The sequence below is a fragment of the Dichomitus squalens genome, assembly GCF_000275845.1.
Source record: "Dichomitus squalens LYAD-421 SS1 unplaced genomic scaffold DICSQscaffold_3, whole genome shotgun sequence".
Classification (NCBI taxonomy): Eukaryota; Fungi; Basidiomycota; class Agaricomycetes; order Polyporales; family Polyporaceae; genus Dichomitus; species Dichomitus squalens.
The window spans coordinates 31281-57729 of record NW_006766885.1 but is presented as its reverse complement, the minus strand read 5'-3'; the positions used below and the strand labels follow the sequence as shown (position 1 = coordinate 57729).

The following is a 26449-nucleotide window of genomic DNA, read 5'->3' as shown; positions in this document are numbered from 1 at the left end:
CCGAAACGTCAAAACACTCTTCGTTTGAAATATGCATTAACTTCCTCCGCAATTCCAAGTTTCAGAAGACAGACACCGAGCATGTTGACAGAATCAACCAAATGGAACGGGTCCTCGAGACGCCGCTGCAACTGAATTCTACTGCTGTTCCTGCCTCTGCAACTCAAGGAAGTCCTTATGGCGCTTGTCCTGCAGCTCCCATTCCTTCTTCGCCTTCTTCGAGGCGCTCTTGCTGAGTTCCTTGCCCTCCCCGTCCGTAAGAGGCAGACCATTCTCGTCCCAGCTCCCATACGTGCCCTCAGGCACATTCGGCGGCTTCAAGAACTCCTGCGGAGGCACACGCCCCTTCTCGAGCGCTGCTATGCGTTTCTGTCTCTCCGCTTCTACGGCAGCGGCCTTCCGGGCAGCCTTCGCTTCTGCAAGTGCCCGTTTCTCATCGCGAGCCTTGATGAGCTCCGCGGGTGGCACGAGTTTGACAAGCGCTCTTCCGTCTGTGAGATGAACCCGATTTCCCCAGAGTGCGGAGGCGCACAACGCATGCAAACCGTAACATTGGGTCGCGGTATGATGTCGTAAGGTCATCGTATCATTCCGTGGTCGGTGGCGTTAGGATTCCAGGGTGCCAGCGTCAGTTAACCAATTTGATGAAGGCAGCTACAGGCAATTGCGCATCCACACGCCACGCACCTTCTTGGTCGTCTAGGGCAACTCCCAGCGGCACAAGGTCGTTGTCGCGTAACTTGTCGGACAGCGCCAGAATGTCCTTGAGCGTGTTCTCACCCTTCGCGATGGCAAGTCTCCGGACACCGTCGCGGAAGGAAGACAGCGTCCGGAGATATGGCATGAGTACTTCCTCCCGCTGACATCACGAAGTCAGCCGTTGTACAAAGTCGGGGTCCTGCTCATGGCAGGAGCGAATTGGCTAATCTTACGTACGTTGACAGTGCCCTCATCACCATTGCGTTCCTGGCCCCAGCCAATCTCCGTCGTCTCACCCTCGCCGAGGCCGAACATGCGCAACTGCTCGCCGACCCAGCGCGCCACGCGCTGCACAAGCCCGATCTCGAGGTTGCCGCTGGATGCGTTGATATAGACGTTCGTACGCGACACGAGCTCGCGGAGGACGTTGATCGCTTGAGGAGTGTTGAATGAGTCGCAAAGAGCGGCTCGGAAAGCCCCTTGACTTGCATGGAAACTGTGTGTCGAAAAGGATGGGAATTGATCAGCGCATGATGTCACGATTGCGGGTTCGCCTTCGCTGCTTATCGCCGCTACCCGGGAAAGGTGACGATGGGGAACAGAGAAGGGAAGCGCGCATTAGACAGAGGAGTCAAGGGAGGATCCATTCACCTGTCCGTCAACTCCCGCTCTGCCTGCTGGAAGCGGTTCTTGCCGTCGAGGGAGGGGCCCTCCGCCTCTGCGTGGGAGACGAGCGCTTTGATGTTCGTGAAGAAGTTCTGCAGCGAAGCCCGACAAGACCGGGTCAATGTCCAACGTCAACGGTACTGCGCAATCTGTGTATGTGCCTACGTGCGGTGTTACCGCGCTCCGTGCCACATTGTGGCAAGACGCACGCCCACACGGGATTTGACAGCATACGCAGTGGAGAGAAAAGATTTAGATGAAAGAGAAAAGACGCACATTGAATGCAATCTCGATATTACGCACTTCGCCGGTCATGAGCGACTCGGTGAAGTCGACCTTCGAATTCCATAGCTGCGTCAGGAACGCCAGGCGCAGTTGGCGCGCGGTGTATCTCTGTAAGATTTCCTGTGGAAAGAGAGGCAAGTTCACGTCGAACATCCAATGTCAGAGACGCTCTCCATAGAGCGAGGAAGATGGCAACAAAGCAGCAGCAGGCGCGCGCCCGGATCTGCTTCGACCCGGCAAGACGTGTGGAACACTTACATCAATCGTGATGAAGTTTTTGAGCGATTTGCTCATCTTCAAGCCTTCGATGTGCAGATGGCCCGTGTGAAGGAAATAGTTGACCCACGCATGGCAGTTGTGATACGCCTGTGACGTGACGTAACGGCCATCAGAAGGGACAATGCATATGAACGCAACAAATTACGGTGGCTGGCATAGTGCCAGCACTGGCCGTAGCGACGGTTCACGCACCTCTGACTGAGCCATTTCGTTATCGTGGTGGGGGAATGCCAAATCAATGCCGCCAGAATGGATGTCCATGTTATCGCCAAAGATAGCGGACGCCATGACAGAGCACTCGATATGCCAACCCGGCCGACCAGAGCCCCAGGGCGACGGCCACGATGGCTCCCCAGGCTTCGACGCCTTCCACAATGCGAAGTCCGCAGGAGAGCGGCGGCCGGTCGTCACAGAGAGCGCGCCCTCGCCTTCCTCGAGGAGCTCCGAGTTGCCCTTGCTCCACGGCTCGAGCTTCGCGTACGAGTGATTGTCGGACCTGTCAAACGCCCGAGTGTCAAAGTATACACTGCCTTCGACCTCGTAGCCGTATCCATTCTTGACGATGCCCTCAACAAAATCAACGATCTCGGGCACGTATTCCGTCACACGCGTCAGAGTATCAGGGTCGCGGACGCGAAGGCGGCGCATGTCTTTGAAGAACTCGGTCTCCCAGTACGCCGCGAGAGAACGGAAGATCGCATGATCGTTGACCGTGCTGCCAGACTGAATGGATGTCAGGGCGCTCGCATCCTTGTTCTTTGTGAAGCATGGAAGCGGAAATCTTACCTGCTTGTCTAATGCTAGCGCCAGGACGTCTTTCGAAACGTCTATCAGGGAATGGGCCACCTCCGCACCAGTCTGTCCGGATTGGAACTGTTTTTCGGCTTGAACAAGAGAATTGTAGGTTACATTCTGGGACAACGAAACGTTCACATAAAACCGCCAGGACCGGATGAGAGTTTGCCAGAGACGGACGTACCGCTGCGTTGAAGTGCATTTCGAATTTCTCGTCCTTATGGAGAAGCTGCAGCCTCCACGCCTTATCTTGAAAGCGCTGAACCAGCTCGGGCCACGCTTCCCGTTCACTCCCAGCGGTGGGTCGGTCCGAGTCTGCAAGGCCCTTGGACACCTTCGTTTGGACGTAGGAGACCCAGGCGGCTTGCACTTGCCCGATGAGTTCTGGGGTGAGCGATGTCGTCTCGGATATGAGCTTGGAGATGAGGTGGTTATGGCGAGCTCGGAGAATAATCTAAAGCAGCGTCTGATCAGAATGACCGGATTTTTACCCGCGGGATATGAAGTCTATCAGAAAGCTGGAAGGGAGCCAGCCGAAGCTCTTTCACGACACCAACGGATGAACACGGATGAACACGACTTAGGTAATACAAAGTTAAGGAGCCATTGGATGAAGGACAGGGGTCGAGCCGACTTGCCACCGATTACGTTAGGTCGTCGCACATTGCACTTTCGAGCAGTTCTAAGACGCCGAAACAGGCGTCGATTGAATATACTCAACACCTGGAGAATGAGATGGGATGAAGAGAATATGAGCAGCTGGTGACATCGATGTCTCAGTAGAAAACCGCAGCCTCAAGGTCAGTTTAGGCTATGTGATGACACATCAATCCCACCAGACTACTCTCAACTCGTGTAAGTGAACAAAGCATAAAGGAGTGGGTTAATAAGACCCCCGCTTCTGCGCCTTATCAGGACCAGGTCCCGTCAAGCGTGTCGCTTTGCAATTCGACAAACACCTCTAACTCCATCCACTCTATGCCATCCACAGATGGCGTTCGTATTCCGCTAACCCCGGCGCCGATGCAGAATGCGGTCTCAGGCCAAAGCTTCAATGCACGTCTACCTAAAACGCAGGTCGGCAGGGTTGGCAGGGGTGGGCGGTACCATCGCGTCTGTCTTTGCAGATAGTCACCAAGATCTCATGAATTATCGTCAATCATTATTCCAGACTCGAGCGTACAAGCACGACACCCCCGCACATTGACGAACCGCGTCGTATAGACATAGACATGGAGTTCGCGGCGCCCGGAACAATATGTATGAATGAGTTGATAGAATCGGCAACATCGGCCAGACATGTAACTGCGGTGGACGAGGATTCAATTCAGCCCAGCATTGGCTCGCTGTCGGCTCAAGGGACCAGCTTCGCGCCTGCCTCTTCACCAACATATAGGAGGGATCTTGGCCCTGCTTCGTACTCAAGAAGAATGCACGAACGATAGCTCAAGCGTGGCCATAGTCGCGTTCCTGGCGGTCTAACCTTGACCTCACTGAGGTTCAGACCGTGCCAGCTGACGCTGGCAGTGTCATCTAGTTCGACACTTCTGGACACAGCACAGAGCATATTCTTGGAACTTGCGCCCAGCCACAAAGCCAGTCCGTGTGGAATACCTATCACAGAGAAGCCGATTTGAAGCTATGCCGACCAAGTCCTATCGGAAGGCGGTGGTTGGCTCTGTCTCGGTGGTTGACCGGACGGCTTGAATGATGCGCATACTCAAGTAAACTCTGAACGTTTGGGCTCATCCCGCTAGCAAGGTTTCCAGACCCCCACAGCAACTCTTGACCTCATCGAAGTGAGGCGGCCGCTTGCCATGCCGGACCTTCGACCGCGGAGCCTTCAAGTTCGAAACACCACACCAAGCGTGCGTAGCCATCCATAGTCTCATGACATACCTTGTCATCGATGTCCGTGATGTTCATGACGAAGTGAACATCGTACTTGAAGTAATCAGTCAGGATCCTCCGGAGGATGTCCTGTGTGACATAATTCCTACACGGTAAGAACCACAGCGTGAGCTACAACAGTCACGCTGCAAGGAATCGCAAGACTCACCTCGCATGCCCCATGTGCGAAGCGTCATAGACCGTAGGTCCGCAATTGTACCACTTCACATGGCGTCCTTCGTTCGGGACGAACTCTGTCTGCAGCAGGCCAGCCTCAGCCGTCAGCTCCACCCCACACGACAAGATGTGGACAGAAACCGACTTTGGTGCGCGTCAAGGAGTTGTACACCTTGAGGACAGGCTCCGGAGCCCTCTGGGTGGGCAACGACCAGGGGGGTTGCTGTACGGCCATACAGGAACGTGCTGAGTAGTGGTGACGGAGCGCAGAGGCAGAGAGTGACCTGGCAGAAAGACGTCTGGAGGGAAGCAAGAAGATGCGAGAGATGAGCATGCACGCGGCGAGCTCTCCAAAACCTCGGCGGAGTCAGGACTTTTGTGCCAGTGCTGCCACTGACTCTATTAAGATCACGGATGAGCGAATCCAAACAGTGCGCGCTTATCGCCACACCGGTCCGTTTGCCGATTGACACTCATTTATTATCCTCGATCGCCTCGGCTACTGACTACGCTTTCGCTTCTTGCTTCAAGCTGTCGTAGTACACAGCACGGCAGAAACCTCGCAAGCTTCCTGGTTGGCGCATCGCGTCCAATGAAATACGAACGGCAATGTCTCTTTTATGACCCGCGGCCAGCATTCGGCTCAAGACCGGAGAATCGAGAACAGGCCTCGTTAATTTCCGCCGAAAACCATGCTTTACATAGCTCTCTTGGTATGGTCGAGCAGGCTGTATAGCATCCGCCCGACATCACAATTCCATACCCTAAACTCATCGTATGTCATCCTTCTCGTTCCTATAAGCTGTAGAAATCAATGGCCAATGCAGGAACATAGACCTCATAAGTCTTCCACCAATCGCCGACTAATCGTGCGAAGCCTTGACCACGGTCACATCCTGACGTCCAGGAAACACCCACCCGTAGAAGCCGTCCTCGTCCTCGTCCCCGTCCGTGTGGTATGGCCCCCGTGTCTACTTCTCGTGCACGGCGCACTCGTTCACAGTCCGCCAATGGTTGCGAACCCTAGGTGGGCTCTGCATGTGCGTCAGCCCCAACGCCGCGCGGAGATAGTGCCCGTCGTCGGGGTCAAAATCTTCGGACCCACTCTTGGTCGGGGAACGATTGACGAGGATGCCGAAGACGCGACGCGTCTTCTTGAAGTCCGGGCTGTCGCCTCGCGGGCAGAAGGGAGGCAGGACCGGTGTGTACAGAGGGTCGTACGGCGTGCGTGGGGATGACACGGACGGAGAGTCGATCGAGGACACGAGGAGCGGAGTCGAAGGAGCAGGAGAGGCGACCGAGGAATCAGGCACAGATTCCTTCAGGGGACTGGTCCTGCTGGGCTTGCCAGGAGTGGCGAAGGGGGCGTGCCTGCGGTGGTGTTCCGTTAGGGAGTCGGTCACGTCGGGACCCCCGCTCGCTCGCTTCCCGAGCTTGAAGATGTCCTCGATCGTGTCGATGCCTGCCAGACGGCTTACTGGGATCGGCAAGCCTTTCTGTCTCCCGATCTGCGTCCGGATGGCCTTCGAACAAAGCAGGTGAGAACGTACACTGAAGACTTCAATACAGATGTAACTCACCTTGACGAAGAGGAATGCAGACATGAACAAGAGGGCAGACATCATGAATGCGCTCAGCATTGCAGGAGTGGCTGACGACATGTATTCGTCCGTCAAAAACACATCACCGGTGTTGTGGCCGAAGATCACGCTTGCGGTGTCGACGGAGCCCGCGTTCACTTGCGCAGGACGCCCTGAGACTCGGGTGGAAAGACTTCAGAATGTGTTAGCCACGCAGTGATCCGTGTGCATAGGGAAATGCTCACCCGACAAGTACGAACAGTGTAGCGTAAAGGGTGACGATGGTGAGACAGAGCCCACCGCGAAGGGATAGCAAGGAGTTCGCCATTTTACTTCCTCAGGTACGGTGGAACACGGACGGAAGTTGTGTGGTCTTGCGGATGCGGGATGCGGCACATTGGAGCGAAGCCGTTGCGTGTGGCGAGTTTGGTGGTTCAGGAGGCTGACCCCGTCGATGCTCGTTACGACAGCCACCGAGGTCCAGCTGTCCTCCCGTTCCAGACCAGAGTTGACACCGTAACCCTGTCCCACACAGTCAAATGCAGAAACCCATGCCCTTGATTATAAGCAGACGCTGCGCTGGAACTCGGCAGAAATACACTCATACTGCGACATTCGTCTTGTAGGCCCTTGATTGAACTTGTACATTTATAATTACAACAGCCCGTAGGCACTGGCGGGCAGGAACATTACAACAAGCTCTTGAGGATACCGTCTCCTTGTACAAGAATGCAGGGCCCGCCGTAGATGACTTTACTCTCAAGACCGTTCTCCCTGATGTAATTCACCACGGCCTCGTCCTCGGCCCCAGGCTGTAGCCATAGTGCCGGCACGTTGAGTGCCTTCGCTTGCTCGAGGACCCCAAGCGTAATCTGACGTCGAAGGTCATCTCTCATGGCTCGAGGTACATGAGAAAGGGTACCGTACCTTCGGGGGAGTGATGATGCTGATAGACGTCTCAGTTGGGGAAGGCAGATCGCTGATAGAGCGGACAGTCTTCACACCCTCGAGTTCGTCCTCCTTCTGCACGTCCGATGAGAATCGGATTGTCTGTAGTTTTGCGAATCACATACTGGGTGCACGGGAGTAACGTCCTTCTCCCTTGCCTGGTACCACTTCAAGACCTGTATTGTTTGGATGACAACTAGATATATGAATAGACTGGTGCGAGCAGGATCGCACCTTGGTTCCGAACTTGGTCTGATCCTTGGAAGCACCGACGACCGCGTACTTCGGCGCAGACAAGAAGGTCTTTTGAACTTCAGCCAAGCTGGACATGACTCAAAGCAGATGAGATGCGTTGGCGCGGTGAGAGAGTGTGTGTGTGTATCAGCCCACATGTCTCTCGGTATTTGAAGACCCTCACATCCGGAACGGTGTCGTGGATCTCGCCGAAGTCGATGATGTGGAAAACGCATATCGCGCCATTGGAGCACATGGTTGCTTATAGATTGGAATGACGACTGGGCTGAGCAAGTTCATCGCAGGCCAAGTCTCTGCGGAGGTCATAAGGAGCCGTGATAGAATGTGTAAGCCGCAATCCTTCTCGCTTAGATAGAGCTGGAGCAGTGTAGCGGACGGACAATCCACGACATATGTTTGGAACATAGGCGAAGACGAGAAATACCTGCCCTAAACGAAGATGGTCCGTGCGCTTCGCGGACAGGATAAGATCATCGCCTGGACAGCATAGCAAGTCATACTTACCTTGATGGCACAAGCCCCTTCATGTACCTGGGTTTGTGGGCCGTGGGGGCCTCTCATAGCACGGCGACCATGTCCTCAAGGGGACCCTGCGGTTTGTATGGGCTTCGGCTCATGCACCGTCTCAATATTTCCCTGTCCCGCTTCGGCCCTCGGGCTGAGCGGGCCTTTACTTTTTGTCCGTTACCGGTTCTAACCCTAACCCCAATATCCAATCATCTAGATTGGATTGCGCTATATCGGGTAACATGACGTCTATTTTGCGTACCACTTGCATCGTTCGTACACAGGCTACTGTGACTTGTCTTCGAATTGTCCTGCTCCGGCTGCCCACTGCCTTCAGCTCTACCTCTGCATATGGGCCTATCAGTCGTGTTCCGTAGACTGCCGACAGCCTCATCAGCTAGACAATTATTCTATGGCGTCCTGATAGGAATTGCACTGTCTTTGACGGCAATGTCTGTGAATGATTACTTCGAAGAACGTAAACGCAAACGAGCCCCACTGGTCTTCGAGCCTCGTCCCATTGAGCTGCGAAGCGATGAGGTCGTCGACGGCGTGGCTGGTCTGATTGGTCTGTGCCTCACTACGCTCTCGTCAGGCGGCAAAACAGCATTGACACTTCACGTTAGGCAATACCCCGCTGGTCCGTATCAAATCGCTCAGTACTGCTTTGGGCGTCGAGATCTTAGGAAAAGCGGAGGTAAAGGCTGCATCTTCCATCCACAGCTTGTTGTTTTAACGCGTGTCCATCGTACAGTTCATGAATCCTGGTGGCAGCGTGAAGGATCGTGTTGCACTCCGAAGTATGCTTGACGTGGCTTGTTCTCTCACACGTGCTGAAGAATTGAATAATTTAGTGATCACCGATGCGGAGCAGCGTGGTCTCCTGCATCCTCATACCGGCTCTCGCATATTCGAGGGCACGGTCGGCTCCACCGGTATCTCCATCGCGACAATTGCTCGCGCAAAGTAATGTTTCTTCTACTTGCTTTTCTGTTCTATACTACCTCTGACGTGGCACCCACAGGGGCTACGAAGCAAGTGCGTTGCTTGTATGACTTTGGTGTACATGTGGCTGACCATGCGATTTTAGCGATCATCATGCCGGACGACGTCGCAGAAGAGAAGGTGAAAGCGCTCTTCGCCTTGGGCGCACACGTTGAGCGCGTCCGTCCGGCGAGCATCGTTGACAAGAAACAGGTGTGCTATGTCCTACTTTATTGATCGGACATTGTTTCTTATGCCGTCCTGTAGTTCGTGGTAGGTGTCCCGATGCATGCGTAGCAGAATCGCAGCTCCTCTGACAAGTGTATAGAACCTAGCTCGGGAGCGAGCGAAACATTTCGGCAACGAGGAAGCCGAGAACCCTGCAAAAGCCATCCCGACGCATCATGGCCATCTCATCACAACGTTCTCCTCGTCCGTCATCGTCACAACGACAGCAGATGATGCGCTTGCCGATGGTGCGCTCATGAGTCCGGGAGAAGAAAGGGAGTTTGAGCTGATGCCCAGAGGGTTCTTCGCCGATCAGTTCGAGGCGAGTGCTGCTCGGCTATACAGTGATACCTCACTCTCTCATGGTCTACATAGAACCGGAGCAACTACTACGCACACTTGGATGGCACGGGACCCGAGATCTGGCGCCAAACGAGCGGATTGGTCGACGCATTCGTGGCGGGTGCGGGTACTGGCGGAACTCTCGCCGGAATAGGACAATATCTGAAGAACAAGAAGGAAAACATCATCGTCGCCCTTGCCGACCCTGAAGGCAGCGGTCTTTTTAACAAGGTCAAGTACGGAGTGATGTTCGACCGCAAAGAAGCCGAGGGCACGAAACGGAGACATCAAGTCGACACCGTCGTCGAGGGCATGTAAGTCGCCGTCGACTCCAAGCCGGATTGAAGAGACTGATAGGGTGGGATCGCCAGCGGCATTAACCGACTCACGCATAATTTCGAACTCGCTCTTCCGATCGTAGACGACGCGTTCCGGTAGACCTGCTCATCGCCGTTGTCCGAAGGTCGTAGGACTGACGTTGCTTGCTGGTCCCTCTTCCCAGAGTGACGGATGAAGAGGCCGTAGCGATGTCGCGCTATCTCGTGCACCACGACGGCCTGTTCTTGGGCTCGAGCAGCGCGTGCAATCTCATTGCTTGCATCAGGCTTGTCAAAAAACTCGGGTGGAACAATGACGAGAGAGTTGTCACTATCTTGTCAGTCGTCCACAGTAGCTTGTCGCACCGTGGGCTGACGAATTTGTGCAGGTGCGACTCTGGTAGCAGACATTATTCCAAGTTCTGGTGAGTAGGAGACGCATGCCAATATGGAAGGTTCGCTCACCCTGTTGCTAGGAACGATGACTATCTTGCAAAAGCCAACATCCCAGTCGACATGCACCTTGTCGACAGAATCCTCGCCGGAGATGCATAAGCACGCTCGCCACACACGCCATGTCTGTGTATTCCGCCCCTGTTCGTCAAAAGTTGAAAGACGTGTATGGAGACAACGGATGCTCGCGATGATAGTGTACAGATGCGTTAATCTACAACCAGTATAATGAACAGCACGATAGCAATAAGGACAACGGCGGAGTATAAGGTATACAGGCAAAAACGTCCGGACAACTTCCCCGCTCAGCTGGATCCAGGGAAGGACTGTGTAGGTAGGTTGCCCTGCAAACTCGAGGAGGCGGATATGTTCGAGCCAAGGGGTACGGTAGTGAATGGCGGCGGTCGAGGCGAGACGCGCGCCATTGAGTCTTTGCTCGGCGACGCGCTCAGCGATGGCGTAGCGGACGGTCGCCTGCACAACATCCAATCGACCAGGTTAGCGTTCACGATAAAAGGCATCACGGCATCAGCTCGCGAGGTTCACGGACCTCGCATCGCCGAGACCACTACCCCCCGCAGCGGCGCCGGTGTTGCCCGCGGCAGTAGCCGCAGCAGCGGTGGCGGGGACGTCCATGGAGCCGACCTTGAGGAAGCCGGCCTGGACGAGGAAGTCCCACACGCGGCTCGTCTTGTTCACATCGATCTTGACGAGGTCGCGCGCCTCGCGCCGCCGTAGCTTCCCGCCGCGCCGGGCATACTCGCGTACGAGCGTCTCTTTGATGACGAGGTAAGGTTTCGGCAGGATGCGGAGCTGAGAGCAGAGAGTCTGCTCTTCAGGCGTGAGGAGGTGCAGGGCGGGGCTGTTGGCGAGGTTGAGCGGGGCAGCTGCAGGACGGTCATGTCAGTACAATTTGGTAAGGCGGAAGGGGACAGTTCGACGTACGCATTTTCCGCGCAGGGGGACCCGTCCCGGAGACGCCTGAGGCGCTAAGCTTCGGCGTCGCTTCTCGTTCGAGGTCGCCGTCCACGCCGATGCGACGCGGATCAGGGCCGCTGGAGGCGCGTCCGCCAGCCAGCCTGCGTTCTGAGTAGTAGTCGCGTGCGGCCATGTTTGCCTTCGCGTTGGCCTTGTCGGGGGGATGAGTCTGCGTGCGCCGGCTGGGGGTGCAAGTGAGTAACTTACCCGCTTTACAAGATCGGCTTCATACTTCTCGATATCCGCAGGAGTGCGGAGGCCCATGCGTCGGTAGTGCTGCAGTTCTTGGATGCGCTTTCGAAGCATGTGTTCGTCTATGCGGGAGCAATGAGTCATGTGCAAATTAGGGCTATGGGCGTTTGACGTACAAAGGATATCGGCCTGAAAATGCTCGAAGTCATCCGCGGTCTGCAGACGGGCGAACGGCCGCAGTCGGTGGAGGATGTCCTTCTCTTCTTTGGCTCGCTTCTTGTCTGCCGCTTGCATCTATGCCCCACTGTGTCAGGCGACACGTGATGGGCAGGGAACTTGGCGTGCTATGTACTCACCTGTTTGTAGTTAAGAAGCCCTCTGTCGAACATGATACTCTTGGCCTCGAGTCGCTTGTCGACGCGCTGATAATACGACTCCAACAGGGCGAGCTTGAAAGCGAGAGACTCTTGCGTTTCGAAGGGTGGGGGCTGAGTCAGCTCGTCGCCGTCATCCTCCGCATCGTCCTTCTTATCGTCCGGCTTCGAGCTCATATCGCGTCGTGGTGTGTCTCCATTCGAGTGGTAGCCGTTGACTAGTCCATTGAGTAACCGCTTTCCGGGGAACGCGTCCTTCGCCTGCATAGCTGCTTTCGTCTCCTCCGCCCACTTCGCCCGCGCCTTCACGTCCTGATCATTCTCGTCCTCGGGAATCTGATCCCCACCCCATTCCAGACAGATGCCGAACTCCAGGTCCTTAACCAGATCTTCGGCATCGTTGTCGAGCTCGTGCTCGAACTCGAGTCGACCGGGAAGGAAGGTTGCGACCTCATGTACGCCTGGGGCGGAGACAGGCGCGACTTTATGGGGTGGCGGGGCACTGGTCGTCATGGAAGATATTCGACGCCGCTTGCGTTCCTGAAACTCGGCAGGGTCGATGTCGAAGTTGACGTCCATGCGCTGTGCAAGGTGGCAAGTAGATTGTGTGAGTGAAAGTGCGAGCAGATGCGAGGACAGGCGCCTGAAGCAATTGACGCACAGGAAGGGGCCAATTGGGCGACTCGATGTAGATAGAGTAGTAGTGCTTTTCTACCTCCTCTTTCGTTCTTGTCCCGACATGCTCCGAGATCGCTTGCCAGTTGCCGAGGCCTTGCATGGTTATCCCCTCGAGCAACAGGAGCTCCCTGACAATTGTAAGTGCAATGTAAGTGCAATGGCCGGTATCGAGGCTGGAAACCACCTACTCATCGGCACCCCAGTCCTCATCAAATATTGGATACGAGTGTAATTCCTGGGAAGGGCAGTTCAGTCACGGAATACGCTCGCCCGAGGGTACGCTAAGGTTGCTTACCACGACCCGATAAGCATGGTCTCTTTTGTGATCCCCGAACTCCTTCCCGCTACAGAAGCAGGAAGGACATATGTCTACACGGTCGTCGCCGTTCTCGCAGACGGGGTCGGCGCATACTATTCGCACGGAGTGGGTGAGGTCGCAGGCGCAGCCATCGCACGAGATCTGCAAGCCAGGCTCATTGACGGCTATTACGTAATCAGTGGGCAGGCGCGTGAGAACCCAAAAGAGGAGGAAGAGAGATGGCCACAAGGTACGGGAGTTTGGCCGCGACGTACTTTGAATCTCTTCTGGCTGGTAATTTCGTTTCCGGTGCGTCACCGTCATTTTCAGCGAAAAAATGCAGCGAATACGCCCGGAACACGCCGCTCTAGGACGTATCGTTTGCTGTGCTGCTGACTTGTGGAATTTCGCTCAGAATCCCGTGAAAAGGGTCTGATATGGTCCGTTTGGCGTTGCACTGTCTGGGACTATGCGCTATTCCAAGGAAGTTAAGCAGATGAGGTCGGTAGCTTCGTGGGAAAGAGGGCGGGTGGTTCAGGATGTCAAGGATGTCCTGGTCGGCGGTGTGGCGGGATACGGAGACCTCTTGAGGTTGGGCCTTGATGTGTGTACGAAGGCGCGTTAGTTCGGGGTGTGCAAAAGCCCGAATCCGGCCAGAGAGGGTATTGTCGTCGTCGTCGACGGCGGCGGCGACGGAGGGCGTTCTCGAGACGCCGACGTTTCGCAAACAACGCCAAACAACGCGTCTGTCCTCGGGCGCCTAATGACGGCACTGAGGCACGACTGTCGCTGTGTCGATCTGAGGACGCCTTCCTCAGGCCTCCCCCCACTCTCCCTTGCTGCCGCTGTCTGCGCCTCTGTTGCGTCTTTGAACGCATCTGTCCTTGCTGTCCCTGCCGTACTGTATACTATCAGAGATTACAAGCTAATACCTGGTATCTCTCGACATGAACGGCGGGGCGTCTTCTCCGCCACCTGGGCGTACAATCGACATTGAGCTCGGTGGACAAGAGGTTATAACCGTCGAACTTGACAGTCTTGATCCAAACCCGGACGACTTGTTGGAGGTGCTGAAGGAAGGACAATGTAAAGTGTGGATATGGACGAGGTTAGCAGCGGAGTACTGGCGCAGGGGACTTTTGGATGCAGCCGAGAAGATTGCGAAGACCGCGCTGCAGGGTGCGTAATCATATTTGCCCTCATTCCAGTCTTTTTATGGTATTGCCGTCTGTCGTATAGCTCTACAAGATACCGACTCCTCCGGATCGGTTTCCCCGGTGTTCTCCTTCCTGGCAACTCTTCAGATTGCCATGGCCGCAAAGGCACCCAAACTCATCCTGACCGATGCCGGTGAGTCCACCGCATCTGCTCACGTCAGTAGGTATCTCATCTATCCTAGTCCATGACAGGATGGTCGCGGAGAGGACTCGAGAGGACTACTACAAGGAGGGCACTATGTACTTCAACTCAGGAGAACGCGTGGCGGCCGAGTACGGCGAGTCCCACATGATGCTCTCCTCGCTCACACGAGGTCCGTGACTGTGACCGGAGAAGTGTCTCCAACGCTCATCGTTGTGCTGCAGGTATACTGCAGCTGAGCTCTGGGCAGTGGGACGATGCTGCAAGGACCTTTGACTCGGTGCTCTCTGACAAACCAACGAATGTGGTGGCACTGCTTGGAAAGGTCGGTTGTTCGTCCTGGTAGGTCGGTCTGTAGGTTCTGATATATTATTATATGGTGTCAGGCCAAAATTGCGTACGCCCGGCGACAATACACCCAGTCCCTCAAGCTCTTCCAAAGGGTGCTACAACTCAACCCAACATGTCTCCCAGACCCACGGATAGGTATTGGCTTGTGTCTTTGGGCTATGGACCACAAAGCGAAGGCGAAAGCTGCATGGCAGCGGAGTGTGGAGGTGGTATGTTCTTCCACAACATACATGAGAGATGGTGTGACTCAAAACTGAATAATAGAACCCGGGGGAGTGGTCTGCGCACCTTCTGCTGGGCCTCGAAGCGTTGAACGCGAGCAAGAACGAGGGTCAGTCAGAGGAGGAGCGAAGAGAGGAATTCCTCACGGGGACTCGCCTTATTGAGCGGGCATTCAACGCCAATCAGAGGAACTCTGCTGCGGCAAACGCGTTGTGCGAGCTGTTCCTGCAAAAGGGACAGACCAAGATGGCGAGTTTACCGGCTCCCCTTGAGGTAACATACTGACTCAACTTCTGCTAAGCAGGCGCTCAAGCTTGCAGAGCGTACAATACAATTTGCCGACGTCAAGGGTATCCTCTGCGACGGTTACATCCGGGCTGGCAGAGTTACCCATCGAGAAGGTCGGCTGCAGGATGCTACGTCACATTTTACGAAGGCGAAGGAGGCTCGCAAAGATAGCGTTCTCGCGACCATCGGCCTTGCGCAGGTCCAGCTGAAAAACGGTGGGCGAGATGAGTGTACGTGTGTTGCTTCGCTGACGCGCTGCCAGACGAGACTGCGGGTGCCATCCACACGCTCGACACGTTCCTGCAGACACCCCAGAACCCCAAGTCCGTGGAGCTAATGGCGATGCTGGCGTCAATACGTGCGACTTCGCGGCCCGGCATGACAGACAAGGACAAGGTGGAGGAGAAGGCGCGTGCTCGGGACCTGTTTGACCGTGTCTGCAAATTCATCGGCGCAGGTACGGATGGCTTGGCGCAGCTGAATGGCCAAACACAGAATCTCACTCCGTCGGCGCGCAAGCTGGGCGAGGACACTGAGATGTTCATCGAGATTGCGAAGCTCTACCAAGACGAGAGCATCGAGCGGATGGAACGCGCGTACAAGCAGGCGCTGCAGAATAGCGAGGCATCGGGGAGGATCGAGCCTCGTCTGGTCAACAATCTCGGCGCACTGCAGCATCTGGAAGGACACTTCGATGAAGCGAGGGCAATGTATGAGACTGCACTCACTCATGCCGCCAGCCTCGACCAGTCCACGGCTGAGGCAATGTCAACGTCGATATTGTACAACCTTGCTCGTGTGTACGAAGAACAGGCGGATGTCATGAAGGCCAAAGAGGCATACGATAAGCTGCTCACGAGGCATCCGGAGTACGCTGATGGTGAGTAAATCATTCGAGCTGTTCTCTTCCATGTACTAAATTGTCGTCAACAGCAAAGCTTCGACAAGCGCAGATGCTCGCCGAGATGAATCAGTACAACGACGCGCACGAGCTCATCAAGCAGGCGCTCGCTTCCCAGCCTAACAACCTCAACCTCCGCGCTTTCTATACCCACTTCCTCGTCCAGTCCAACCAAGCGAAGTACGCCAAGGACTTCGTTTTCGTCACCCTCCGCGACCACGACAAGTACGACGTCTATTCGCTCTGCGCCGCCGGCTGGCTTCAATACCACCAGGCGCGCGAGAACCGCGACGGCTCCCAAGAGGGCATCAAGGACCGTCGCCGTGGGTTCCAGCGCTCAGCCGAGTTCTACGAGAAGGCGCTCCAGCTCGACCCCCTATGCGCAGTCGCCGCGCAGGGGCTCGCGATCGTCGTCGCGGAGGACGCGCTTGGCAACCTTGGGGGCGCCCTGGGGCCCCCAGCCCCCGACGAGAACGGGAAGAGGTTGAAGAACTCACGAGAGGCGCTGGACATCTTCGCGAAGGTGCGCGAGTCGATCAACGACGGGAGCGTATATGCGAACATGGGCCATTGCCACTATGCGCGGGACGAGTTCGACAAGGCCATTGAGAGCGTGCGTGGTTTTTCTCCGTATCGTATGTCGTAGCTATTTAGCGAGCTGGTGCTGACGAGGGTGTTGCAGTACGAGACGGCGTCGAAGCGGTTCTACCACAACAAGAACGTGTCTGCTCTGCTCTGTCTTTGCCGAGCGTGGTATGCGAAAGCCAACAAGGACCAGTCCTTCAGCTCGATGACAACGGCGCTGCAATATGCTCAGAAGGTATATATCCCGCGTTCATTTCATCGACCTCCGCTGATTTGCAGTATAATTGTATAGGCATTGCACCTACATCCCTTCGACAAGGCCATCCTATACAACATTGCCATGATCCAGCAGAAGGCCGCAGAGCTGCTCATGTCGGTACCTCCCGCCAAACGATCGCTCAAGGACCTCCAGAAGGCCATCGAGCAAGCCGGGCATGCGCAGAAGCTGTTTGCCTCCCTCGCCGCGGACAAGTCGCCGTTGGTGCCTTACAACCGCGACCTCGCCGACCAGCGTCGAAAGTATGGCGAGAGCATGTTGCGGCGGTGCGAGGACCACCTCGCGACGCAGAAGCAATGGGAGGCAGACGCCCAGGCGAAGATCGAGGCCGCGCGACAAAGACGGCAGGAAGAGAAGGAGAGACAGGACGCGGCGGAGGTATGTTCCTGCCTTTGCCTGCTTACTGACGAGAATATGGACGGCAAGCTAATCGTGTTTCAACTGTAGCGCGCCCGTCTGGAGGAGCTGCGTAAACAGGCAGAGAAGCTCGCGGAGGAGCGGAGGATCGCGCGGGAGCAAGCGCAGGAGTGGACACGAGAGGTCAGGCGGATGGAGAGTGACGAGGAGAAGGAGAAGGCTGCGAAGAAGGCGAAGCGCGGGAAGCGGACAGAGCATGTCAGCGGGGACGAAGGTGTCGAGGGCGAGCCCAAGCCTAAGAAGAGGAAGGGCAAGCTCAAGAAGTCAGCGGACTCAGGCGCAGAGAACGAGGACGAGGCTCTGTTCAGTGGTGAAGATGAGGACCAAAAGCCCAAGAAGGTTTGTTAGCCACTGTCACCTTTGTCGGAGCTGGTTACTGATCGTGTGGGGTATCACAGCGCACGAAGAAGCGGGCTGTGCGGGATGACGACGAGGACGAGCCTGCGGTGGCTGCGCCTCGTAAGAAGCAATAGTAAGTCGCTTTCATCTTCGTATCTTAACTTCGCTGCTAATGGATGCACTTGTAGTAAAAGCAAAGAGACAATATCGGACTCGGACGAGGAGATGTCATGAGCTCTGTTGTTGCCTATGCTATGTAGATATCTGCTTTTTGTTTGTGCTTTGTGTATCCATTCTGTCCTATCGTCCTAGTACATCTGTAATGCGTACGAGCTTTGATCGGATGTCTGCGCTTCAGTCACCCCAATCTAATCCCAACATATCCTGCTTCCCTCCGCGCACCGCGCCCTCGACGGCCTCTGCGAGCTCTCGTAATACTTTTCGATCCTCTTCTGAGGCTGTGCCGAGCGACGTGAGTGCGTTATTCCTCGATCCCCCGATGCCGAGGGCTTTCTCGAGTGCTATTTCACGGTCTTCGCCCCGAAGCTTGTCAATCGATACTAAAGTTTCTCGAAGTCGAGGATTTGATCCAAGGATCCGACGAATCTCCGGCGACGTTGCTGAACATCAGTGTTAGCCAGAGTAAGTAATCAAGAACTTCTTGACGAACCGATCGCCTCATATTGGGGTGGTTGGAGAGGTTTCGGGTCGTCGCGTTTCAGTGGATCCGGGTACGCCGACTCTTCAGGTACGTAGGGCCACTTTAACGACGCCAATGACCTCAATGGTGGACCTGCATCCCCTATCGAAACGTCCGAGTCCGATGTAGACGGTACTAGGCCTGGTTCCACAGGGTCGACGAAGCATTTCAGCACTACTCGGAGCAGGCATGGCGAGCATTCGCCTCGCAACGGACCTTCTGCGCGGGACTGGATGGCTTCACCTAGTGAAGTTGTGACCCTACTCGTAAAAGCTGATGGTTGTTTTGCCCCTAGACAACGATCTGGTCCAATTTTCTGGTAAGTATAGTGACGGAGTAATTGTGTACCTCATGCTACCTTTGTGTTGCTTGTAGCAGGGCACAGAGCAGCTGTTTCGTCGCTTCGTCAAAATCTTGTAGATCTGGATGTGATTTGGCGTATATACTAAACCACGGAACATTTGGCGCAAGTATACTTGGACTCGGTCGACTCGCATACTTGGCACTGTGCGCGTGTAGGCAGAGCCATAGTGGCTAGAACTATGAAGGTAAGGTGATCAGTGGTCCTCGGACTATAGCAGCAATGACTTCCTCAATACACACTCGCAACTTGAAAGTGCACAGCTGAATGTCCGAGTAGTAGCGTTCAATCCAAGAGGATCCTCGCCCGTCCGTCTTTTCCGGGGAGGTGCCACGTGGTGGCTGTGAGGTTTTTTCTCCGGCGCGTGCGACGAGTAGAGTTCGCCTCCGAAGTCCTGTTTATCGATCCTGGGCTGCTATCTGCTTTGCCATGGTGAGACAGGAGAAGGAGAAAGGCACAAACCTCTTGAGATGGTTCAGAGAACAACATGGCACCCTCGATACATCCAGCATGGGGATTGTCAATTTCCTGGGGCACGGACGCGGCGCGATCGCCCTGAAGGACATCCCAGTACGTCATTCCTTCATGGCTCCGAGTCGTTCATGCGCCGAGCTGATAGCTTGGTATGTGCAGGAAGACTACACTATCTTTAGCCTATCACGAGATTTGACTCTATCAACGCGGACGTCAACACTACCTACGCTCATGGACAAGGGCTGGAAGGAGCACGGCCTGCACGAAGGCTGGGTCGGGCTCATACTCTGTATGATGTGGGAGGAATCTAGGGGGCCGGAGTCGAAGTGGTCGGGATACCTAGGTGAGTCTTTCCTGAAGCGTTCATCTCGGAGAGGCATATGGATCCCATGCAGCTGCTCTGCCCGAAAAGTTCGATACTCCCATGTTTTGGCCGGAAGATGATCTCAAGGAGCTGCAGGGGACCGCAGTGGTAGGTCAGTCTCCTATTCGTGCCTCTCTCATCATGTTTCTGACCGTTAAGTCCAGACAAAATTGGGAGGGCCGATGCTGAGCGCGACTACCATGAAAAGTTGATTCCCGCGGTCAAGGCAAGTTCGTCCTTATGTCTCGGAAGAGGACCCTCAAGTCGACGTGCCCTTGCATATGATTGCAGAGCAGACCGGACCTATTCCCTGAAGACAAACTCGAGCGATATTTCTCCCTCGAGCGGTACCATGTGAACGGCAGCCGTATCCTTTCGCGTAGTTTCCATGTTGAAAGGTGGAAAGGTGGGCACACTGAGGACCAAGGCGTGGAAGATGACGAAGCAGACGGCAATGGCATGGACGTCGATCCTCAGGAACCCCCTGTCGACACCGAGCAAGGCGGAGACGCCACCGAGCAAGTTGAAGAAGTGCAACTCGAGGGGGACGAGGAATTAGGTGATGAGGATCAAGAAGACCCTGCGGACGTAGCTATGGTCCCCATGGCGGACATGCTCAACGCTCGTTTTGAGTCGGAAAACGTTGGTTGTCGCTATCGCACGCTCCCAGTCCTCCTTGTCAACTATTGATTCATTGACAGGCCAAGCTCTTTTACGAAGAGCGCGAGCTAAAGATGGTCACGACAAAACCAGTCGAGGCCGGAGAACAGATTGTAGGTGCCAACAACTCGGCTATCCCTGTACGAGTCAATAGCTGACCGGACGTCTTTGCGGCTAGTGGAATACGTACGGTGACCCTCCTAATTCCGATCTGCTCAGGAGGTATGGGCACGTGGACGTCGTACCCCTCCGCCCACCTCTGTCCGGTATGGGTAACCCGAGGGACATAGTCGAAGTCCGCGCGGACCTGATAGTGTCCGCCGTGTCCAAAAAGGTCGAGTATAGCCTGCAGGAACGGGTAGATTGGTGGTTGGAAGAAGCCGAGGACGAGTGCGCTGACTTTCATTACGGGTGGACGCTGATGTGCTGACATGGTGGTCTCCGATATAGCGTATTCATATTGCGGACAGACTGCGAGCTGCCGGAAGAACTCGTCTCGTTCGAGCGACTCTTGTTTCTATCTGAGGATGAATGGATCAAGACAGCGAAGAAGAGCAAACTCCCGAAGCCCAAAGTGGACCCAGACGTGCTCACAGTGGCCATCGACGTCTTGAGCGCCCGCTTGAAGGAGTATCCTACTAGTATTGAGGTGAGTGTATCAGCCGTGGTTCTGCGAATGCGTCGCTCTGACGCGCAGGCGACGCGCTAGGAGGACGAGAAGCTTCTTTCCGCAGACAAGGTGGAGTCGTTGTCCCTAAATAAGAAGCATGCCGTGATCGTTCGACTGGGGGAAAAACGTATCCTGCAGGGGACTCTCAAACAGCTCCGCGCACGAGTTGCAGCATCAGCAGGGTCTACCAAGAAACGCGGCCGTGATGAAGAAAAGGGCGGCAAGGGAAAGAAGGCCAGGAAGTGATGTGGGCATGACACCCTACGGCACCCGTGTGTAGAGTACATGCATTGCGGTATGTATCAGCGTGGCGAACTCACTCAGCAATACGACATCTTCGGCTCCCTTTTTGTAGAGTATGATGCCGTCAAACTAGAAAGTCACTTAAGGATAACAGACGTTACCAATACCGGTCGGGCCCGAAGCCTCTGCCGCGTGCTCGCCAACCGCGAAGCGTCGTCAAGGTGAAGGAGATCTCGATCGCCGATCGCCTATCCTTGCAGTGCCAGCTCGAGTCGAGCCGACGTTCGCGTCCCCGCCACGGCTCGGACGGGACGATGTCGGACGTGGCCTCTTTGAGCATTCATTGATGCTGTGTGGGATGTGTAGGCCCGTGGAACACTAAGCCGACAACAACATAGCTACACATGTCGTCATCGCATGCTCGGTCCGGCATGTTGGCGCAGCAGTCCGATCTCGGGATGCATACGGTATCACCATTGGCCTGCAGGGCTGTTATGACCGCTCTGGATCTCGCGCAGGTATGTATTTTGGTCGGCGGCACCGAACTTGACTCAAGACTATCTGAACTTGATGACGATTCAGACACAATGCGCGGGGTCGTGTGCGAGTTCGGAGACCACCACCGCCGCCACAATGCTCGCCTCTATCCAACACCTTCACGTTTTGGTATATCAAACAAATCCGGCCGGCTTATGTCTTCTTGCGATCATCTTGGACCAGTGCGTGTGCCAGGGACACCTGAACTTGCTCCAGTCCCAGGGGCTTCAAGCTTCCTCACCTGGTCGCGCTGGTTCCTAGTTTCTGTACTACGTCACTCTCCTGCCGTTTGTATACCTCAGCGACGACTTCGCCACCTCGGATGTTTCTAATGCCATCGCGTTCCTCCCACGAGCTGCGAAGATCGGCCTCTTCACATTCTCTGCAGCTTGATTGCCCCTCTAGGCTTACTCATGGGGCGGTCAGAATGCCCCGGCAGAGACCCTCCAAGATCCCATCTCTATCTGGAGAAAACTCCCGCAGAGTGATCCGATTGAAGATAAAACCTTCGCCCTACACCGTACCACGGTTTGAATCCTCGGATACATATATCCGATAGACATATCGCAGCAGATGTGATGATGCTTCAAGATGGAAAGAAGATGTACAACATCGCGGCGTTACATATACATACATATATAGAGAGAGAGTGCGTATATGTTATGTACGAAGGGTATACAACCTAGACGTCGCCCCGCGCATCGTAAAGGAATGCAGGCCGAGGCAGGAAATGCAACCTAAAAACCGTCACGAAAGTCCGGGAGCTGGCCAGTCGAGTAGGCGTTTAGGCAATCGACAAGCGGTGTATGTACCAAAGCGGCCGCCCTCAAGTTCGTATCGACGGCTTGCGGAACCGGCGGGTAGCACTGTGCACGGAGAACGAAAAGAGGGGACCACGTATGTCAGCATCGAGCTTGAGCGCTGATCGTCGGACCGAGACGATTAGGCTGAGGGAGAAGCGAAACGAGGGTGCGAGGAGGCGATACGAGATAGTAGATAGATCGCGAGAAGATGGGTCCGAGACTCCGAGGACGAATGGCGATATGCGTGTGCCCTGTCACTCACCGTCGTGAAGGTCTTCGCGAGCGCGAGATCCGACGACAATTTGGAGCACGCCAGGCGCACAATGTGCCACGCGCTCTCGAACGCGGTCAGCTTGTGCTGGAGAGCGTCGCAATTGTCCTGGACTTCGCTCGCGATCCGTTCGCGCCTCGCCTCTTCTGACTCGTTGTCAGTCAATGGAGCTGGTACGAGCGATTCATCTGTGGAGTGGCTGATTAGCAGCAGTCATCTTCCGGAACAGATTTATCGCAATCGACTGGCATTGGGGCTATACCCAGCCGCTGTTGCTGCAGTCGAACGCCGGCTCAAGGGGGGTCCCACGGCGGAGCGGGTGGGTACTCACATCGGTTGAAGTGTATATCCACTGAGATGCCAACTAGACAAATACGTACATATCAGCTCAGGATGTTACCAATCAGCAAGAAGCGAGCTGCGACAAGGTCGCAGAAAGATCGGAGAAACGTACAGCAGGAGAAGCGCAACTTCTCAAGGCGCGCAAGGGCCACCTTAAACGTGTAGACTAGCTTTGTCAGAAGCCGGTTCAAAGTCTACGCGCGGAATGGGGTGGCAGCGGTTAGATGCATTAGAAGGGTCGAAGTCATTTGGCACCACACATAGCGCTACGAACGAGGGACGGACCTGCCACACGTTATAGCACACTCTAAGGATAGAGCAAAGAGATAGGTGAGTCAGGAGGGGAAACCGCCATTGGTGGGGAGGTCGTGATACGTACTCCTCGATACCGGTCCAGATGCTAGCAAGGAAACCTGGCGGCTCGGCCTTGATCCTCAACGCGCTCGCAACCTTGCGCGGGAAAACCTCAACATCCTTCGCTAACTCGCTGAAGCTCTCGGCGTTCGCATGTGCCGCGTTTAGATGTACCGGTATTGTCTGTGCGCGGTGCGTTGAACATACAGTCGCCAACTCTGGCAACACCGGTAAGACTTGGGAAATCCGCACCTCGAGGAACTTCCCGATCATCAACTTCTTCTGGTCGATAGTCAAGTCCTCGGACTGCGACAAGGGAACAAGGATCTCCGCGAAGTCTATTTGTTTGGACCTCTGTGAAGCAGAACAGTACACGTGTGCCGATAGTGTACACACTCTTCAGGAACTGCGCACAGAGCGCAGCGTTCTGCTGAGACTCGCGATAGATTTTACTATGCCTCTACATTACACCAAGGCCCCGAGTGGTCAAAATGTGCCTCCAACTAGCGATCCGCCAGGAGAATGAAGTACGTACCCGACGCAATCTATTCCATTCATCGCTCAAAGCATGCTTCTCTCCAACCTCCGGCGTCGCGTCGAGCTCTGCAGCGACGGTCTTGAATAGTTCTTGGATGTCCCGCTGGTCGTTGATGAGTGTCGCAAAGTTCTGCTTCAGCTCCGCGCGAGCCCGATAATGCGCTTGGATATCGCTGTACGTCGGCAGGCCAGACTCAAACATGGCAATCAGTAGTCCGAGTCCCCAGAGCTGTACGGTCGGGGAGTAGCAGTCGGTTCGCAACGAGATAGAGCGTTGTGGACGGAGGAGGGGGTTCCAAAGCACGCAGACGGAGAGACCGCAGGCTGTGGGCTGCGCATGCCGGGCCTGAAGATGATCGTGGATTCGCGACAGGGCGCGATTGGGCCTGCAACCAGTGGGCCACGTGCTCGGAGGCACGCCATCCATGAGCGCATCCGCGAAACTGTCCGAATATCGTTAAACATTCACCGCAGTGGTATGCTACAGCGGCCTATTAAATGGTACGGGCTACAAAGTCTAATGAACATATGGAACATGGAGTTATCAACATCGCATGCGAAGGCGCTCAAGAGCAGACGAAACAGGTAATACAAGCTAATGAGGCTGGTGCGAATCCACGTTCGTTAGGAAGAGATAGGAGACTCCCCCTTAGAATACGCCTTCAGACATTCAATGAGAGAGTCGTCCAATGCCGCCGCTGCCGCTGCCGCCAGGTTAGTGTCGACGGCGCGTGGCACATTCGTCTACAATACAATTGGGATGACCGGCATCAGATATCATCAGTAATGGTACACAAGTGTGGGAATATCACGCACCTCCGTAAAGCTTTGCGCGAGCTCGAGATCTGCTAAAAGCTGAGAGCACTTGACGTGCACCATATGCCATGCGCCCTCGAATCCAGATAGCTTGTCGTGTAAAATATTGAAGTTGTCCTGGATCTCGCGTTCTCGTTGCTTCTCGATCAGGTCTTGCCTGATGTATTCATCTGGACCGAGTCAAGGCATGTCAGAAATCGCCATACAATGGATTAACAAACTAATCTTTGCTGATAGGTAGCACAGGTTATGGAGAGCAGGCAAGGGCGCACCCGGTATACGGGGGTGGTACTCACAGTCGCGCTGGAACCAAAAATCCACTGAAGCTCCGCAAAACGATATGCTGATCCTCTGCAAACGCGCGAGAGCCGCATCCAGTACGTGCGCCAACTTCGAGAAAAGCCCTGCAATCATCTACTCGCAGCACGTACAGGGAAGCATAGACAACATGTGAATGCCCAGTCGAACCTCCGTCAGCAAGGCTATTAATACGCAGCAATAAGGAGGACTGGACAAACCTGCCAGATGCTGTTCCACAGTCTAGAAGGATATACTCAGTCCATGATCCGAACGGTCCGGACGCGCTCCCCGTGTACGTACTGTTCAACCCATTCTTCAATCTTCACAAAGAAGCCGGACGACCCCGTCCAAGGAGAGTTCGCCGCCCTGACGGCACTCGCGACCCTGTGGGGGAAAGCTTCGACGTCTCGCGCAAGCTCACTAAAGCTCTCCATATTTTCCTTAGCGGCCTCCATGTGCGCCCCGATGGCCTGCGCGTAAAAAATAGTGTCATTATGATGATGCCTACACCGTGCAACGCGGAGACGGTACGTACTTCGAGAAACAGCTTGATCATCTCCTTCTTTTCAGGCATATCTCTGGATATTGAGAGAGGAATCAGGGTCTTTGCAAAGTCTAGATATGCCTAAGTCTGTGAGCATCGCGAGCGCAGGATACTTCGATAGCTCGATTTGAAAAGCGCACTCTCAAGATACCGCGCACACCACGAAGCACTATGCCGGGACTTGTTGTAGGTGTGCTTATGCCTCTGTTCCACGCGTCTTTATGAACGATAGTCCCAAACAATGACCGGACAGTCGAAGAAGCACCCACCTCTCGCAAAGCTTCCCATTCCTGGACCAGCGGATGTCTGTCTCCAATCTCCGGCGTAGCACGCAACTCTATCGCGATAGACCTGAATATCTCCTGTATGTCTCTCTGGTCGTGCACCAGTGCTGCGAACTTCTGCTTCAAGTCCGCACGAGCGGCATCCCGATCATCGCTGTATGGCGGAAGGGCGCTCCCGTCCATGTCCAGTCGGTAAATGGGCCGAACGATTACAGAGGCTAAGCTTATCGGTGGATGCGCAAGTAGCAATGAGAGTCAGAAAACAGCACGGGCGACTGAGGAGGCACGGTGCAGGCTGATGGCTGCGAGTTGCAGCTGTAGTGGAAGCCATGCGTAGAACTTGACGGCGCCTAGGCCATGAGGCGCGAATACTTCCGTCACGTGGTCGTAAGCCAGGTCACTGTCTGGTTTATGTAGACCTATCAGCTTCCATTAGCGGGAATCAGGTTGGACATGGAAGAATCAAGAGCAATATGTGGACTTCGCAGTAATGAACATGTAAGGAACGCCAGTTCATAGTTTTCC

General features: G+C 55.0%; 10 protein-coding genes across 10 annotated transcripts; 4 read left to right on the top strand and 6 right to left on the bottom strand.

Annotated features, from left to right (window-relative positions):
• Nucleotides 1-22: 22 nt before the first annotated feature.
• Nucleotides 23-5143, bottom strand: DICSQDRAFT_132528 (cysteinyl-tRNA synthetase). The gene is made up of 12 exons (XM_007361592.1): nucleotides 4937-5143; nucleotides 4784-4872; nucleotides 4624-4720; nucleotides 2909-3178; nucleotides 2716-2841; nucleotides 2122-2652; nucleotides 1909-2016; nucleotides 1642-1770; nucleotides 1351-1457; nucleotides 937-1195; nucleotides 688-859; nucleotides 23-491 (listed from the first exon to the last, which is right to left on the bottom strand). Exons 1-12 carry the CDS (start codon nucleotides 5024-5026, stop codon nucleotides 139-141), a joined length of 2331 nt encoding a protein of 776 aa, XP_007361654.1. The 5' UTR covers nucleotides 5027-5143; the 3' UTR covers nucleotides 23-138.
• Nucleotides 5144-5762: 619 nt separating this feature from the next.
• Nucleotides 5763-6699, bottom strand: DICSQDRAFT_166078 (uncharacterized protein; the record flags this gene model as incomplete). Its single annotated transcript, XM_007361591.1, has 3 exons — nucleotides 5763-6314; nucleotides 6372-6564; nucleotides 6617-6699. 3 exons carry the CDS (start codon nucleotides 6697-6699, stop codon nucleotides 5763-5765), a joined length of 828 nt encoding a protein of 275 aa, XP_007361653.1.
• Nucleotides 6700-7060: 361 nt separating this feature from the next.
• Nucleotides 7061-7649, bottom strand: DICSQDRAFT_51227 (NAD(P)-binding protein; the record flags this gene model as incomplete). Its single annotated transcript, XM_007361590.1, has 4 exons — nucleotides 7061-7243; nucleotides 7299-7421; nucleotides 7445-7495; nucleotides 7554-7649. 4 exons carry the CDS (start codon nucleotides 7647-7649, stop codon nucleotides 7061-7063), a joined length of 453 nt encoding a protein of 150 aa, XP_007361652.1.
• A 420-nt stretch (nucleotides 7650-8069) lies between these two features.
• Nucleotides 8070-8246, top strand: DICSQDRAFT_33996 (uncharacterized protein; the record flags this gene model as incomplete). The annotated part of the gene is made up of 1 exon (XM_007361589.1): nucleotides 8070-8246. A coding segment is annotated over one exon (177 nt), but the record flags the coding sequence as incomplete, so codon positions are not given.
• Nucleotides 8247-8432: 186 nt separating this feature from the next.
• On the top strand, nucleotides 8433-10507 carry DICSQDRAFT_143722 (PALP-domain-containing protein; the record flags this gene model as incomplete). The annotated part of the gene is made up of 11 exons (XM_007361588.1): nucleotides 8433-8649; nucleotides 8708-8778; nucleotides 8836-8881; nucleotides 8936-9016; nucleotides 9172-9278; nucleotides 9394-9615; nucleotides 9669-9949; nucleotides 10007-10069; nucleotides 10138-10290; nucleotides 10342-10377; nucleotides 10429-10507. 11 exons carry the CDS (start codon nucleotides 8433-8435, stop codon nucleotides 10505-10507), a joined length of 1356 nt encoding a protein of 451 aa, XP_007361650.1.
• A 203-nt stretch (nucleotides 10508-10710) lies between these two features.
• On the bottom strand, nucleotides 10711-13249 carry DICSQDRAFT_124344 (uncharacterized protein; the record flags this gene model as incomplete). Its single annotated transcript, XM_007361587.1, has 10 exons — nucleotides 10711-10879; nucleotides 10956-11292; nucleotides 11351-11552; nucleotides 11591-11697; nucleotides 11752-11869; nucleotides 11932-12531; nucleotides 12611-12755; nucleotides 12816-12862; nucleotides 12923-13110; nucleotides 13201-13249. 10 exons carry the CDS (start codon nucleotides 13247-13249, stop codon nucleotides 10711-10713), a joined length of 1962 nt encoding a protein of 653 aa, XP_007361649.1.
• Nucleotides 13250-13760: 511 nt separating this feature from the next.
• Nucleotides 13761-18850, top strand: DICSQDRAFT_152325 (RNA polymerase II-associated protein). The gene is made up of 18 exons (XM_007361586.1): nucleotides 13761-14104; nucleotides 14165-14275; nucleotides 14325-14456; nucleotides 14509-14609; nucleotides 14671-14844; nucleotides 14900-15106; nucleotides 15162-15360; nucleotides 15408-16025; nucleotides 16079-16659; nucleotides 16729-16866; nucleotides 16924-17286; nucleotides 17356-17664; nucleotides 17724-17797; nucleotides 17853-18284; nucleotides 18335-18505; nucleotides 18581-18667; nucleotides 18723-18754; nucleotides 18811-18850. Exons 1-14 carry the CDS (start codon nucleotides 13873-13875, stop codon nucleotides 17896-17898), a joined length of 3285 nt encoding a protein of 1094 aa, XP_007361648.1. The 5' UTR covers nucleotides 13761-13872; the 3' UTR covers nucleotides 17899-18284; nucleotides 18335-18505; nucleotides 18581-18667; nucleotides 18723-18754; nucleotides 18811-18850.
• Nucleotides 18851-19154: 304 nt separating this feature from the next.
• DICSQDRAFT_152324 (SET domain-containing protein) lies at nucleotides 19155-21283 on the top strand (the record flags this gene model as incomplete). Its single annotated transcript, XM_007361585.1, has 9 exons — nucleotides 19155-19295; nucleotides 19359-19542; nucleotides 19595-19675; nucleotides 19728-19789; nucleotides 19855-20205; nucleotides 20265-20336; nucleotides 20402-20613; nucleotides 20674-20872; nucleotides 20933-21283. The coding sequence occupies 9 exons, from the start codon at nucleotides 19155-19157 to the stop codon at nucleotides 21137-21139; spliced, it is 1509 nt and encodes a 502-aa protein (XP_007361647.1). The 3' UTR covers nucleotides 21140-21283.
• A 981-nt stretch (nucleotides 21284-22264) lies between these two features.
• On the bottom strand, nucleotides 22265-24282 carry DICSQDRAFT_78780 (uncharacterized protein). The gene is made up of 9 exons (XM_007361584.1): nucleotides 23979-24282; nucleotides 23840-23903; nucleotides 23696-23781; nucleotides 23469-23626; nucleotides 23375-23396; nucleotides 23202-23283; nucleotides 23079-23111; nucleotides 22739-22935; nucleotides 22265-22539 (listed from the first exon to the last, which is right to left on the bottom strand). Exons 1-9 carry the CDS (start codon nucleotides 24180-24182, stop codon nucleotides 22411-22413), a joined length of 975 nt encoding a protein of 324 aa, XP_007361646.1. The 5' UTR covers nucleotides 24183-24282; the 3' UTR covers nucleotides 22265-22410.
• Nucleotides 24283-24428: 146 nt separating this feature from the next.
• DICSQDRAFT_177696 (uncharacterized protein) lies at nucleotides 24429-26107 on the bottom strand (the record flags this gene model as incomplete). The annotated part of the gene is made up of 8 exons (XM_007361583.1): nucleotides 24429-24724; nucleotides 24797-24966; nucleotides 25093-25210; nucleotides 25315-25336; nucleotides 25397-25566; nucleotides 25632-25711; nucleotides 25781-25844; nucleotides 25910-26107. 8 exons carry the CDS (start codon nucleotides 26105-26107, stop codon nucleotides 24605-24607), a joined length of 942 nt encoding a protein of 313 aa, XP_007361645.1. The 3' UTR covers nucleotides 24429-24604.
• Nucleotides 26108-26449: the final 342 nt, after the last annotated feature.